Source organism: Myiozetetes cayanensis, unplaced genomic scaffold (assembly GCF_022539395.1).
Source record: "Myiozetetes cayanensis isolate MyiCay16 unplaced genomic scaffold, myiCay2020 scf6-25, whole genome shotgun sequence".
Classification (NCBI taxonomy): Eukaryota; Metazoa; Chordata; class Aves; order Passeriformes; family Tyrannidae; genus Myiozetetes; species Myiozetetes cayanensis.
This window is the reverse complement of record NW_026087853.1, coordinates 50,285,924-50,302,223: the sequence shown is the minus strand read 5'-3', so window position 1 is coordinate 50,302,223 and position 16,300 is coordinate 50,285,924. Positions and strand designations below refer to the sequence as shown.

Genomic DNA, 16,300 nt, shown 5'->3' with positions numbered 1-16,300 from the left:
AGCTCACACCCCTTTGTGGGCCATAATGCTTCTTTGGAAAGGATGCTAAGGAATCTCTTTCTTTATAATTGTTTTATTCTCCCTGGAAACACAGAAGCCAAGAAAATTGCCCAAGAAATAAGAAGGAGGTGAAACCACAGACTGCTGTCCCTCCTGTGTCAAGTGAGGCTTGCAGGATTGTTCTAGATGATATATGACCCTCAATAATTGGAGTGTCAAACTTCTGGCAAAAATCTTTAGGCAGTAATCTGATAAAGGTCACCAGATGGTCAAAGACCTTCTGGATACCGTCTGAGAAGCACACAAGGTAGTTCCTAATGTGGAACTGAAATGAGGCTGAAAAGTCCGGTCTTTTATGGAGCACAAGTAAGTCACGAGTTCTTAAAAAAAGTAGCCTTGGAAAGTACTTACGGTGCAGTGAGGGGAGGTGAAGATGTTGACTGCAGGGAGATCTTTTCCTAAAGCACATGGTAATATGGCAGTAGCTTGTGTTATGGATCTGGAAAACAAGTAACATGATGCTGCAGGTCTGACAGGTTTCCCAGCTGCCACAATGGTCATGGAACTGACCCACTACTAAGGTCTTGTTCAGGAATCAGGGGGTCCCTGGTGCGGGGTTTTGTGCTTGTCTGGAATACTGCTCTTTCCCATTTTGACTAAAACAGAACGCTCAAAAGCAATTTTCTAGTGTGTTGGTGGGATAGCAAGCTGTTTTGATGATATTTGGTCCTTAGAAACCCAAAAGCATAATTAACAAACGCTCCTGAAGCTGGTGCTAATGATCTCATTGGGTGTAAAGAGGAAGTTGCTCAGGAATACTGGCTATCAGTGCAATGGGAATGATTGTCTGAGATTATGGAACAATTGCCAAGATCAATACATCTCTCAAAACCCCAAAGGAGAACCTAAACAAAGTAGATTAAAAATGCCATCAGTGGCTAACACCCTTTTAGCTGTAAAAACCTGAAAAAGTTTCAAGGTTGTGAGTCAGTATTCCACAACCTACAGGTGCTGTATGAAATGAGGAATCTTTTTGACTCAGTCAACATTTAAGAACAATTGAACAGAAAGAGGTCTGTGCTTATTGTCCCATTGTCATTATGCAGGGGGCTGATACTTGTGCACTCTCTGCTGCCATCAATGAGATTATCCGCCTTATAGCAGCAGGTACAGATAATGCTCTCAAGGACAAAGGAAACAGATCAGCTGAAAAGAGAATACAGAATCCTTGCCTAATTCAAACAAAGCGTGCTTGGATTACTATCAGTCATCAAGGAAGCTTTCTAGGAAGTGAGTTCTTTGAGTTCCCGTTGTCTGTCTATATGGAAAAACAAGTTGGAAAAGGGAAAAAAGGTAGGAACGGAAGAAAAACAGATTTCTCATCAGAAGAATCAACTTTCAATTCTTGGAACATATTGTTTGCATTCCATATCTAAAAATTTCACACTTTCATTTGTGAACTATGTTAGGTGATTAAGCAATTAACAATACATGGAAAGTCTCCTGTTCTATTGGTTATGGTTCACATAAGTTAAACTTCTGCATGTCATTTTGTCACTTAATACACACTTTTCAAGTAACTTGGAAAGCTTGGCCTGACTTCACAAACATCTTCTAAAACATTATGTCCATTTATAAAAATAAGTTTTCTGTGTTTCAGGTTAATGCAAGCAGAAAACAAATGTACACGTGCATACTGCTCTGGCAAACTTGTTACCTTAAATATGTAACATAATCTATTATATACTAATTTCACTTATGTCCCAATTCAATATATTCCTGTATCTATTATAAAACCAAAAGGTTTTAGCTAGAAGTCTCAGAAGCATGTTTACAGATCATTATTGTCTAAAGCCTTGATATTAAAATAATAAACGTACTAAAGCAGCACTCCTGCCTATCCTCTCTAAGGCCTTTTTACTTTGCCAGGCAGTGTACAGAATCAGGCCTCTCAACTCAAAACCTGAACATTACTTAGTTATTTTAATTTACATTCCAGAATAATATATTTTACAGCAATTCAACATTTTTCTGTTTAGAAATATGTTAATTTCACCATTAGATTTGATACAAACCTATTGGTGTAGGAGACCTGGCTGGGCAGGTAACTAGATAGGATACATTCCAGGATTTCAGTTAATACCACAACTGCCCCATTTACATTTTAACAGTTCCTAAAGTACGAAGTATATAAATTGAGTCTGGAAAATTATCTTTTTTTTCCCTAATATATCAGAAAACAGTGACAATTTAAGTAAACTTTTCCTCAAAGCTGCAATGCTGTTTTCCTCCTTCCTCCAGTCCTTTCAGAACTTGCATGAAAAACTCATCACTCATGAGAAGGGGAGACAACAATAAATAAAAGCTAAACTAAATTTATGTCTAACAGATATATTCTTCACTTTCATCATTAAAGGAAGCAAACATGCCAAGTTTGTAATATTTTAATGATCAGAGCTATTTAAGTAACTTCACAGTAAGAAATCAAGGCCAAACCGAAGGTCATAAAATCTTGTATAAATCCAGCTTTAACAATACCAACTGACATCTTTTTAATATAGAAGTGCCTCAGAATTAACAGTTTGAGTACATGATGTAAGTAACTTCAGCTAAAGTGTGTCACTCAGCTTCTTTGGTATCTGGATAACCTCCTGGTACGTAGCTTTTTTGTAACTTTAATACATCAGTTAATGAAAACAGCGTGTAGTGTTTTAACTCCCAAAGGCTGCATGCATCTAGGAGACCAGCATTTAGGAAAGTACAATTACAATAAGCCTTACAGTAATTAAGTACTAAAAACTAAAGTGACCAGGAATCACAAACTTTCAAACCATTACCAAGCACATGTTGGTACTAAGCAGTAATTATTATGAATTTTAAAGTCCTTGTAACTAGCAGCAGTCACAGACAAATGGATTACAAACCAGCAGCTTTTACAAATCAGTAAGTAAGCAAACAATAATAAAGGGTAATACAGGTACATGTTCACTTCATTTACTAATTGTACTGTTTGTTCACTCTGCTTTTTCTCTAGCAATATATTGGCATAATATAATATTTACATTTAATAAACATGCCAATTCTAGTAAAGATGATGTTTTTAATACAGTAATAAAAAATAATCAAGTAAACGTAGCACTGCAGTTTGTTGTAGGTCAGTGCTAGTGAATACTGTATCAGTGAAATTTATTATGCAATATCTATTGCTCTGGAAAAAATATTTGAATGTTAACTAAATAAAAACCTCTGTAAGTCAGTTCATGGTCAGTGTCACGCTAAAAGTTACAAGAAAATAAGATACCTGTGTTTCATATAACTTGCAAACAATATAAATATTTTTCCAAACGTAATCAAAATTCCATCAAGGTTGAACTAGACAGATTTCAGATCATAAAAACCTTGAGATTTTTCCCATGCTTTCGTAAATTCTTACACAAGCACAGAATCATTTAGGTTGGAAAACACCTCTGAGATCACCGAGTCTAACCTTTGACTGATCACCACCTTGTCAACTAGACCATGGCACTAAGTGCCACGTCCACTCATTTCTTGAACACTTGTAGGGATGGTGACTCCACCACCTCCTTGGGCAGCCCCTTCTCGTGGATAATCACCTTTACTGTGAAGAAATTCTTCCTGGTGTCCTGCCTGCACCTCCCCTGGCACAGCGTGAGGCTATGTCCTCTCATCCTGTAGCCTGGGAGAATAGGCCAACCCAAACCTGGTACAACCTCCTTTCAAGTACTTGTAGAGGGCAATTAGTTCACCCATAATTTAAACAATCACAGCAGAAACCATTACAGAATGGTATAAATGGCATTGTAAATACATGATAAATAGTAACTCAGTTAATGACTGAAACACAATTCTCTGCTGATACAGTGTTTGTTATATTAAGCATCAGTCATTGCCAGCTAGTTACTGCTAACTGAACATAAATGCAAAGATATCATAATGTCAGCTTTGTTAGAACCTGTTGCTGTGTCCAGTCTGCTCCCTTTCAAGGTCCTTTCCTCTGAGACTTTTGTTTTAATTGAAACACAAAAACTCCAAAGAAATGGAAGAACCCTTCTAAATATGTTGCATTTGTGGGTCAATTATTCTTCTTTCATTGCAAGAAAGATCCAACAGGTGCGCGTGGCTGATTGTTTCTACATCATTACTTTGCACACCCCCATGCTGGGTGCGTTTTTGCTATAAATAAACACATAAAATCTAATCAACAGAAGTTAATACACTTGCATTATCTAGATTCAGAATCCATAAAATTTCCATAGCGTACCCTCATTTTGGCTTAGGTAGTCAATTCAGATATGTTGTTAACAATAGGGGACAGGGACTTTTTACGATGGACTAGTCTTTGCTGCTCGGGCACCCCCAAAAAGTTAGCAGTATTTCCTAAAAATATCCTATTTATTCTTACACATAAAGAATATCACCTGGTGAAAATACACATCTTGGAAATATTTAAACACATTTTCACATCCAACTGTTCCTCCTCTTACTGTAACATCATGCCTCAGGGTAACAAGTGCTAGTTTTGAGCACAAAAATAGCTGAGGTAAATGATCAAGTTACTTGATCTTGTGACACTGCTGTCTGCTTTACCTGCATTTGTTTGCCTTTGGCAACTAAATACTATCCCTCAGTGTTTGTAAATAATTCTGACGTGTCGTTTTACCATACAGAGGAGACAAAAGCAGCAAACCAATCGGAATTACAAAAACATTTCACTTCAGCCGGTGTGCAGTTTCTTACATGGTAAATTCAGGCTCTGGTTTGTCTTAATGGGTACTGCTTTCCAGAAACTGTGATTCACAGAATCACAGAATACCTTAAGTTGGAAGGGACCCACAGGAATCACCAAGGTCCAACTCCTGGCCCTGCAGAGGACAGCCCCAAGAGTCACACCACGTGCCTGAGAGCATTGTCCAAATGCTTCTTGAAATGTCAGGCTTGGTGCTGTGACCACTTCCCTGGGGAGCCTGTTCCAGTGCCCAACCACCCTCTGGGTGGAGGATTTTGTCTAATATCCAACCTAAACCTGCCCTGACACAACTTCATGAATGAATGGCAATAAGCTAAGATGCTAAAGACAGGCTGATAAATTACTGCAATTGTACACAGTATTGATTACAAATGTTAATCAGAACCATTGCACTATATGAGGAACAAAAGTAACTTTTACCTACAAAATAGACTTAAATAGGAAAGATTATTGAGGCAAGTTGTTTGAAACCGGAATACTTTCACTGCATGTCATGGTTTCCTGAAAAACATAAATGGCTCAGGTGATGCATGATGAACAACTTGGTCTTAACAAGTAATAAAAATTAAATTAACCTAAGAAATACTGGTGCTGTGCTTAGGTTTAGAGGACAGACATAAATGAAATAAATTTATCGTATAAAACCCAGACAGTTTCTGGCTCCTACCAAAATTTATTCCTGTCTACTTTTTCACTTGGATAAACTCCTTCTGTGGTTAGAATGATGAAACACTTCCACATTAATGAGCTAATCAACTTAATTGCATAATTTTGCCTTTTTTTAATCTCATGTTTAATCTCCAGCAGAAATAGTTACTAAGTCATCAATTACAAGATTATGCTACATTTCTTCTTCTTTGTAGTGAGGGAAGTAGATGTTTTGGTCTGGACATTCACTTACACAGACTGTCTTATTAGACCATCATTACTCTGAAAGATAATACAAAATTCAACTCCAAACATCACTGAAGACAAGAAGTCTTAAGAGTACAGATTTCTGTTTTTATTCAGGAGGTAAGATATTGTACATATTTCTGCTATTATTCAGATGTCTGAACCCTGATACTTCAAGTCAAAGTTTTCAGTTTTATTTAACTATGAACAGAACAATTAGTGACTATGTTTATAGTATTTTCTTCAGGGTCCAAGCTTATACAACACTTAACCTAAGAAATAATTAAGTGTGATGAATTTCTGAATGCATTAAGGCCTATAAGAGCTTCATAGACAAAACTGAATGGAATAATACAGCTATACCCAAGTGTTGATATTATATTCAAACATGTGCTGAAACAGGCCAGACACTGAAGAGGTATAACTCAGCACAATTTCTTTACTGGGTTATTTTATGCCTGCTGACAATATAATGTAATTTTAGCAATTTAACAGAATTTAAATGAATGTTTATTAACAAGGACCTGTCTTAATGATTTAGGGTCAATAAAATGGGTATCTGAAAGACCTGGAAATGAGAGAAGCTGACTAAATGATTCAGCTCATTTTTCTCTCCCCTCTCCTTCACAATAAATGACTTGACTTGGATTAATTTTGGTCTTTTTTTTTTTTTCCAGAATACATTTAAGTATCTAATGCTCATGCATTAAGACTCCTCTGAAAAACCAAACCATGGTTAGATTTAACCTAGTTAGATTTTAATCTTTAGCTCTATTAATAAGCAGAGTCTATAAAATGCCTCTATTTCAATTCAAGACAGAAATTTCAATTAGCAAGTTAAGGACTGAATTGCCACTGAAATATTACTATGTATTCTGAAGTTTAATGCTATTTCACTGAAGGTGTAAGTTTCATGATAAAACATGATTCAGCATAAAATAAACTGTTTACAGAGATGCTACATATGAAGAAAGTCTCTTCTCTTCTGTTTTATTATTAACCTTCAGTTTTGCTTGTAATATAGGATGACAAATTGTACTTGAATAATTAGCTGTGAAAAAATGAAATCTGACAACATTTGATGATTTACTGCATTTTTATTTTCACCCCTCCCCCAAACTATACCACTATTCTCCAAATAAGATCATGTAAAAAAATAAGTATCATATATAATTACACAATTCTCAAATATCTTAAAGCCAGAACTTTGACACTTATTTGTTGAACTTGATAGCCCATCATCTTTATTTTTATTAGGAAATAAACGTCCAAACTCAGGGAAAAAATAGCCAAAGACATCTTAATTTATTTAAATGTATAATTTCTGAACAACTTCTCAAAAATTTTAAAAAATTTATACATCATAGATTGCATAAAAATGTGTTTTAAAAAGTTATGCAATTCCATTAACACTTTCCATAAAGCCAATACGAAGCATTAGACCATTAATTTTACATGAAGGAATATGCACGTTAAATGTGGCCTGACTACTGAAATCACATCCACATCACTAAATTCTGTTTGTAAATTGTTAAAAATCATTATTGACAATTTCACCTCTAAAGCAAGCCCGGGTATGATCAAAACACATTTCAGCTGTAGAGGTCCACATCATTGTGTGCTTAGCTGGAGATGCAGGTGGTGGTCCATTGCTGAAGAGTCCAAGCTTGTTCAGACAAGGAGGCTGATCCCTTATATTTAAAAAAATATAATAGTTGAAGCATACAGTACTAGTGTATGAAGATACAGTACCAGTGGCTAACAAGCTGCTGCTTCTCTCCATAAAAACAAAATTATGGGCAGCAGAAAACCTTTGTGTCCTTGTCATTTCTAAGGAGAGTTAGCGTTTCATTAGCTTGATACAATATTTCTGCTACTCACTGATAGTTTGTCAAAGATCATTGCAGTGTTATCTTTCTACAGCAGAAATGGGGAAACTCATCTAACTGTGGGGGCTATCACAGCAGCTCCATCTTTTCAGTGCTATCACCCATGCTTTTTAAACTGACAAGCACTGCATCCACTAGAAACACCTTACCATATAGCAAACAAGTTACTTTTCCTTACTCCTTTCCAGTTTTCTTTGCCATGGGCCAGCCTGTTTTTGACAAACTAAAGTAAAAGATGTAATTTGTAGTAACTTGGTCCTTGCTGCCAAACAACGATCAAAATGTTGTGAGACTTTGCTTTCTGTGGAAGGCAACTAGGATCTCTCTTTCCCAACCTTAGACATGACAAACACCTTACTGACATCATGCATAGTGAATACACTCGCAAAAGGAGCCTCTTTCACCTGAGCATTTGTAATTCCCTTCATAACTGCATCTTGGTACGTCCTTCAGTCACTCGTTCCCCCTGCGTCCAGTTGCCTACCACGAGAGGTTTCTCTAGGCCTTCAGCACTGCAGACACACAAACACCTTAGCAGTTGATATCACAGCCTGCATTTAAAGGAGAGCACATTGCACACCGATAAACACGAACAATCCCAGCAGCTCCAGCTCCTGGCTGCAGCACGTGTTTCTACAGAGCAGCCACAGTGTTTGCCACAATACAAACCGAGAAAGAGAAGGCACAATGCTGGTGTTTCTCCAAAAATTCACTCCAGATTGGTTAAGACTTTCGATTTCCCTAAGTGGACCACACTTGTATGGGTTTTCTTGAGGCATAATATTTCTTTTGTTTGTTGTTTGGTGTATACGTTTCTTCAGGGTGTTTTTGCACACACAGTCCACTAAATAAAAGCCAATTAATTCATGACAGATGATCTGAAAACAAATAGTTAGGTGGTGAAGTGTGCTGTTAATACAAAGTTACTGAGGGTAGTAAAACTAGAGATGGCTGAGGGAATCTGCTTAAAGCCTCACAATCCTGACTTCAAAGGCAGGTGAAATTTATTGTAGGTAATTGTAATGTAAACACAGAAAAATTCCTAATTTTACCTATAAAATTTTCTAGTAGACGTAGGTATAAACAATCAGAAAATAGACCCTGGGATCTAAATAGTTAATGTTGTGAAAACAATGTTCAATGTTCAACAGAGCAAGTTTCTACAATACTTAGTTTATCTGCTTTCTCACTTCCCTAGCAAAGCAAAACAAACGAGTGACAGGAATTATAAGCAAAAAACTGGATAATGGCATAAAAATAATTATTTTGACTGTGCTTATGTCTTCAATACTGGGTGTAACTCCTGGTCTCCTCTTCTCCAAAAGTAGTTGTAGAGTAGTATTCAAAAAAAAAAATAGTTATAATATGAAAAAAATCAAGTATACCAAAACTCTTCAACTTAGGAAATAAATACAAGACTGAGAAAAGATAGAAAATAATGAATTGAAGAGAGGAAGTGACTGAACTGTTACTGTTTCTATCAAAATTAAAAGAATATAAATTAAGACAGATAGGATTTTTTCTTGCACTACTCTGCAGATGCTAAAACCCTATGTACACTCACAAAAAAAAAAAAAAAAAAAGACTGGGCAAATTCATGGAATAAAAACCTGTTGAGAAGCATTAAGAATAAGACACCAGTTCTGATTCAGAAAGTGCTAAAGCCACAAATGATTGCATTTGTGCTATTGAGGGATCATTTGACATCCTTTGTCTGTAGTCTTCCTTAGGCACTTGCTAGTGCCCGCTGCTGCAGACAGATATCCTCAAATATGTTTCAATGAAGACCACACCAGCTAATTATTTCTGGAATGTATTTATTTGCAGCTAAATTCAAAGGAATTGAAAAATAAAGGATATGCACTATAGAAGATACATCTCAGCCTGGAAAGCATTTACACATACACTTGATTGTGGTCCAGTTGAGATCATTAATATACAAATACAAGAAAATGTACGGATATAACTCCCAAAGGTACTTCGCATTTTGCCCTTTTCAAAAACTTCTTAGTACCAGTGAGATGGTACAGAATCTGTGTCAACTGTACCAAGTCAGGACAAAACTGTATTCTTTTTTGGGAGTCTCAGAGTATTTCTAACAGAAGAAGGTGTACTGCAGTACTGAAATTCCACCAGTTTGATTTACCTTTTGAAAAACAAATCAGTACTTATTTCCATCTTCTTATGTACAAAAGTTACTTTATTTGCCACTGCATATTGCACTTTCTATCAATAATCATGCTCGACTTTCAGGCCCGTGTCCTGCTGCAGCACTTCCTGCCGCCCCACAGCTTCCCCAAACCAGCTGCTAGTCGGAGGCTGCCCAAAAGGAGCGAATCACAAGTATGACACCAAATCATTTCAAGAGTTCCTTGTTTCAATGAACAAACAAAAAGTGCAGTCACTGACCTACCTGAACTGTTTTCTGAACCAATTTCAGTAAAGCAACACAATATTATGTGGAAACATAGCTCAAAAGACGTTTATTTCAAAGAACAAGGAAAAGATACACGGTCATAATAAATTTCCAAAGTAGTAGTTTGGAAATAGTTTTTCAGAAACAAACAGAATGAATGAGCAAAGGCGTTACTCAAAAATCCCGTTAGTATTTTCCCTTACAGCAGTTTCAACACTTCCAAACATTCTGTTCCAAAATGATTATTTTGATCCATTCCAAAGGGATTAGCTGTGCAAATAAACCTGGTCGCGCAACGCGGTCTAATCTGCAACATAGCTAACAAAGACTGAAAAAAAGAGTGCAGATAATTACTCTAATCCATACTTACTTCACGGGTGCTTAAAAAAAAAAAAAAAAAAAAAAAGGAAAAAAAAAAAAAAAAAAAAAAAAAAGGAAAAAGGGATGGTTCTCAGAGGGGAAACACTTCGACATTCTGCGTGTGCTTTACAGTCCGTACGAGCAACTTTTCCGCGGCATCTCAAAGGAGAAGGACAAGATAAAACACACAGTCGCGCCAGCTCAGCGTTCCTGCCCCTTCACCGCTTTCCCAGCCGTCCCTTCCCGCTTCCAGGCGGGAGCGCCTGGCGAGGGCGGTGTGCCGTCGCCCGAGCTGGCGAGGGGATAGAGATCGATATGTATATATATTTATGCTTTAAAAAAGATCGCGGGAAGTGCGGTTCGCAGGGCCCGGGGAAGGCAGGGAAGGAAGGCGGGAGAGAGAGAGGAGGGAGGGCAGAAAGGGGGGCGGGCTGCGGGGGCTGTTCCCGCCTCACTCCCACCCCCGCCGGGCTGCGCCGGCGGCCGCTGAGCGCTGGGAGGCGGCAGCGAGTCCCGGCCGCCGGATCCGCTTGGGGAGCGCGGACGGGAGAGAGAGACTTTTACCTTTTCTCTCTCTTTTTTTTTTTTTTTTCCTTTTTCTTCTTTTTTCCCCGTCCTCACCCACCATGCTGCGGACGCCGCTGCCCGCGGGGGACGAGCGGCGGCTCAGCCCGGCGCCCTCCTCCTGAGAAGGGATGCGGGAGGCGCGGCCGGGACACAGCTAGCGCGACCCGCGCCTCTCCCCCGACCTCCCCCCTCCCGCGTCCCCGACCACCATGAGGGAAGAGAGAGAAGCTGCCGCGGCGGCCGCCTCCCCGCACGGCCCCGGCAGAGCCCCGCAGCCCTGCCCGCAGCCGGACGGCGGCGGGGCGGCCCCCGCGGAGAGCCTGCGGAACGGATACGTGAAGAGCTGCGCGACCCCCCTGCGCCAGGACCCCCCGAAGAGCCTCCTCTCCCTGCTGCTCTTCCCCACCGCCTCCTCCTCCCGGGCTCGGCTCGCCCTGGGCGTCCTGGCCGCCGCTGTCCTCTCGCTCCTGGCCTTTCCCGGCCAGAGCAGCGGCCGGGAGCGGCAGGACGGGAGCGGCTGGCAGAGCCCGCGGACGCTGCACGCCTTGCTGTGCCTGTCCCGCTGCCTCAGCCCCCTCTTCAGCATCGCCTGTGCCTTCTTCTTCCTCACCTGCTACCTGGCCGGCGGCCGGCGCGGGGAGCTCGGCGGCGGCACTCCCCGCTGGTGGCTGCTGGCGCTGCCCGTGTGCTGCTACTCGGGGGACTTCGTGGCGCTGCAGTGGCTGCTGCCCGAGGAGGGGCACGAAGAGGAGCCGCAGATGTTCCTAGGAAGGCTCCTGACAGTGCTGGGCTCGGTGGCAGCGCTGACCCTGCTGCAGAGCTCTCTGAAGTTGCGCCGGAGCCTCCTCGTCTTGGTCTTCTCCAGCCTGGTGTGGTTGGTGCCGCTCGCCAGCCTCCCCTCGCTCCCCCCAGCCCTCAGACCGCTGCTGGCCGGCACGGCCGGGGTGGCAGGCTGCCTCCTGGCACTCTGTGGCGGGGAGCACGGCATCTTCTCGGCTCACAGCCGAGGAGCGCACCACCAGCATCACCGCCACCCACGGCTCCCCAGCGTGGAGGAAAAAGTGCCTGTGATCAGACCCAGGAGGAGATCTAGTTGCGTGTCCTTAGGGGAAACTTCGGCTAGCTACTACGGCAGCTGCAAAATGTTTAGGAGACCCTCGTTGCCTTGCATTTCCAGAGAGCAGGTAGGTTTCTCCGAAACTTGAGAGAGAAACTTTCCGAGGAATGAGCGCCACTCGCTTTTCCTAACCGCTGTGTATGTCTGTGCTGGATGTCTGCTTCCTGGCAAACTCCTGCTAGAGGAATGGAGGGAAACGTTAGTCCCTTAGCGGGTTTGTCAGCTGGGTTCTGCACAATCGATGTACTCCTTTATTTCTGAGTGGGTGCTAAATCATAATAATGTATTTGCTATAGGGCAGAAGGCTCGCTCGCTTTTTATGTGATCTTAAATATTAAACAGTGGTTCTTATTGATTAGAACAAAACCTCAAACCAGACGTTTTCAGCTATCAGTTACCTTGTTATTGTGATTGTTTCTTTTCCAAAGCCCCCCACCTCCTCCGCTTCTGGCAGATTTTACGAGAGAAAGAAACCACATCTTTCTAACAGCTCGACACTTCTGGTCCTTCCCGCTTTCTTCGGACAAAATGATTGTCAAGTGCTAAAGAAAGACCAGGGTTTGAGGGATATTATTTATCAAATGTTGGCGTTGTTTGAGTGGCAGCTTCCTTCTGCCTCTCGCTTGTTCCTCTATCGCTTGTTCCTCTGTCTCCCTCTCACCCTCTCTTCCTCGCCCCACCTAAGTTAACGTTAGTTTTGCGTTGATGCGTTTTAAGAAACCTCTTTTTACAGAAGAGAGAGCTGTTCAGTAGGGTCTGGAGGGATGCCCGAAACGCTCACTTTTCCTGAATGGAACTCTGTTGGTTTCTACCTCCCGGAAAACTTTTCAATGACTCTTGTTTTTTTGTAGCGTAAACCCCCGTGCGTGTGGGGGAGTTTGTTTTTATTTGGGCTCTTGCACGTCAACTGCAGGAACATCGAGTTGTGTTGGAACTGGCCCGAGGCTGCTGCAAGTGGATTATCAGCCCGTTGTAGGAGGGAGAATAAGGGGAGTGTATTTAATAAACGTGCAAGTGAGCAGTTTCTGGGAAGTGATTGTTGCTGCACAGTCCCGTCTATTACTGTCGTGGCTGAAATTCATGGGTGCTAAATGAAATTTTCTAATTTTGCTTTGACATGTATTCTGTACTGCACTTCTTACGATTGATTGTGAATTAGACCTAAGGAAATACGAGGTGAATCTGAAATGGTGCAGTGGTTTTGGAGCATTTTTCCCCCTGTGTTTACACAGTGGAATTAATACAGCAGTATTAAAAGGTTAAAATGCAAATATGCTGTAAAAGGCTTCAGAAATAACCCATTTAATGAGTTGTAGATTATCTAATGCATACAATGAAAGACACATTAAAATATTGTACTTGCAGTTAAGATACGTAGGGAATATTGTATAACAGTTTACTTTTTCTGTTCCCTTCGAGACAGTAAATACTCCCTTTTTCTGTTACATTAGTCTGAAGTACAGAAAATGTGATTTCATTAACCTTTCTGGATGAGAGAAGATATTTGTTCATATGCATGTTACTAAAAGCTTCCTTTGACATTCAACTCCCTTCTTAAAGGCATGCGCATATTTCAAGTTAGGGCATTCATTATTCTTTAAGTAACATCATAAATGTCAACTATAACTAAATATGTAGAATTTATTGGCGGTACTTAAATCATACGTGTTCATAATAAAACGTAACTGTTTGGTAGACTTCCAGAATTTGATATCTTTGTTATCACTAGATGTGAACAACAAAGAGATATGGAGGTCTTCACTTTCCTAATAGTCTATTATGCTTTACAGTAAATATTTGTACTTTGTTAAGCACAGCTTAAACGGGATTCACAGATACTTGTTCTGTACTGTATTTTATATGCAATTTTACAAGGATAACACAGGTTAAATCTTCTGATCCCCTTCTGACTTGGAGAGAGATCAGACATTGCAGAGATGATAAAACATCAATTGTTTGGGCAGGGGGAGGGAGAATTAAGCCCATAATGTGTGACTTTATTTGAATAAACAGCACAAGGTTTTTATATTGCTTCCTTGAAACAGAAGGAATGTATGCACTTAGTGCTTTTCAGAGAGAATTTCTGGTGTGAGTTTTCTGTAAGGGCTGATCACATGTTTTGCAAATCTTTATAAAATATTACAATGGTTCTTTTCCAGTATTAGTATTTTAAGAGGGAGTTTAATGAGCATTGTTAGGAAGATCAGTACAAGGAACGTGCTGCAAGTCCATCATGACAGGAATACTTTAATGAATGAGTTGTTATTGCTATTCTATTAGATATATTTTGTCTGATTGTTGCAAACCTCTTATATGTAGAGGTTTATATTTATATAGTAAAATATAGAATAGCAGGTCAGAAGGGGACCCCAAGGATCATATCGTCCAACCTTTCTTGGCGAGAGCACTGTCTAGACAAGATGGCCCGGCACCTTATTCAGCTAAATCTTAAAACTGTCCAATACTGGGGAGTCCACAACTTCCCTGGGGAGATTAATCCAATGGCTGATTGTTCTCATTGTGAACAAATTTTCTCTTGTGTAGATTTTAATTACGCTTTGAGGAAAACAGGGAGTATTAGTATTGACCTTAAATTTTCAGTTATGCCTTGATTTGAAATTATATGGGTTCTCTGTCTAGTTAAATGCACAAGAAAATACTTATATTTAGTTAATTGGGGCTTTTTTCTTTAATAAATGCTTTTCTAAGGGGTTTGTGTGCATTGAGTGGTGGGCGGGATGGAATATGAGTGTGCAGGTATGTGCAACCAGTACTGTGTGCACACAGAAACTGGATAAATCTATTGCTGTTTTCTGGGGCAGGAGTGGAAAGAGGCCCTATAAGCATGAGCCTGTAAAAGTTTGCTAATTTGAGCAGTTCTCATGACAAATATTGAGATTATTGCTTTCTGCACTTCAACAGGTGCAGCAACTATAATGCTGGAGGGTTGATACAATTAGTTTACCTTTAATCTTACCTTTATATGAATATCCATATTACTTTTAGCCATCAAAGTCTGCAATTCCTGCTGTGTGTAACTTCTCTGCAGTACATATGTCTGGCAATGTAGTCTGGAGTTGGAAGAAAGAAATTTGAATAGATTATATCTTTAAATTTTTATGTACATATACTTAAATGCCATTATCAAATATATAAATACACATAGAAGGGAACAATCATGAATCAAATTAAGGTTAAAAGTTAGGCAATTGAAATGTCTTTTCTGAACTCCGCTGTATTAACACTTCTACTCACAGAAATTCATGTGATTTTTAGGAGTAAACAGGCTTTTTATATTTTTAGTTCAGTGTTCATCTTGGACTGAGAGAGGAATTGCAGTAAGACTGCAGGACTGATTGGTATTTCAAATTTTGTGTAGGTCATATTTTGATTACATGTGTTAATGGGATGCTAATCTGTTAGCTGTACCTATTGCTACTGATATCAAAGGGTTTATCTTCATTGGCTGTTGCATATTTAGCACTTAATTTCATAGTTTCTTTTTTGCCTGAAAGCCAAATCAGAATTGGGAATCTAAAAGCCAGTGTTGCAGATCTTGTAAATGCTGTCCTGAAAAATATGGTAGTAAAACTTCTTTTCCATTAACTTGATGGTGAACTTACATGTGAGAGCAAACAACTGTGTGTAGAAAATCATACACAGGAGCTTCTCGGAATCCAGAAAGAATGTGTGATTTCTAAAATTCATATTATTCCTTCAGTAAGGAATAGGCCTTCCTAAATAAATACACGTGAGAGTCTAAAACAGTCTGCAGACAGAGCTGATATATTTTCTAGTTACCTGACCAGGTTAAAACACGTAGGAGAGCTGTGATATTTAATGGACAAGGACTACCTTCATGTTGCACTCTGATAACTGGAGGAAGAATTGTCTTGTGGTTAGGTTGTTGGATTGGCTGCCACCTCTCCCCGGTTTCTGTTCCAAGCTATCCATACCTTTGATGTATTACCCTAGGAAGATAAGGTCTTGATTTCAATAGCCTAAAATATTTGTGTAACTTGAAATTAATGCAGTTCCTTATTTGCTTAGGAAATTTACATCTGTGTCTGTTACCTTTTTGTGGAACAAATTATACTTTGTACTTAAGTATTCAGGGTATAAACTTCCTAGTGCAGAAGCTGTCAATTAATGTGTATTTTAGAGTCTTATAATTAAGTTCAGATACTGTTTGCAGCCTAAAAACATGTGAGCCTTTACCTGTTAACTGCAGCCAATACAAAAAATGTCATTCTCTTTGCTATGTATTTCACAAACTAGCTCTTTGATAT

The 16,300-nt window shown here is 39.8% G+C and overlaps 1 protein-coding gene across 2 annotated transcripts in view; it reads left to right on the top strand.

Moving 5' to 3' along the window:
* Nucleotides 1–10,900: 10,900 nt before the first annotated feature.
* The window catches only part of PDE3B (phosphodiesterase 3B), an 87,001-nt gene continuing 81,601 nt past the window's right edge, over nucleotides 10,901–16,300 (top strand). The window contains exon 1 of one of the 2 annotated variants that reach the window (XM_050335386.1): nucleotides 10,901–12,078. In XM_050335386.1, the coding sequence (XP_050191343.1) occupies nucleotides 11,104–12,078 (975 nt within the window). In that variant the 5' untranslated portion in view covers nucleotides 10,901–11,103. The remainder of the gene's footprint in view (nucleotides 12,079–16,300) is intronic. The other variant, XM_050335387.1, reaches the window with a different exon arrangement.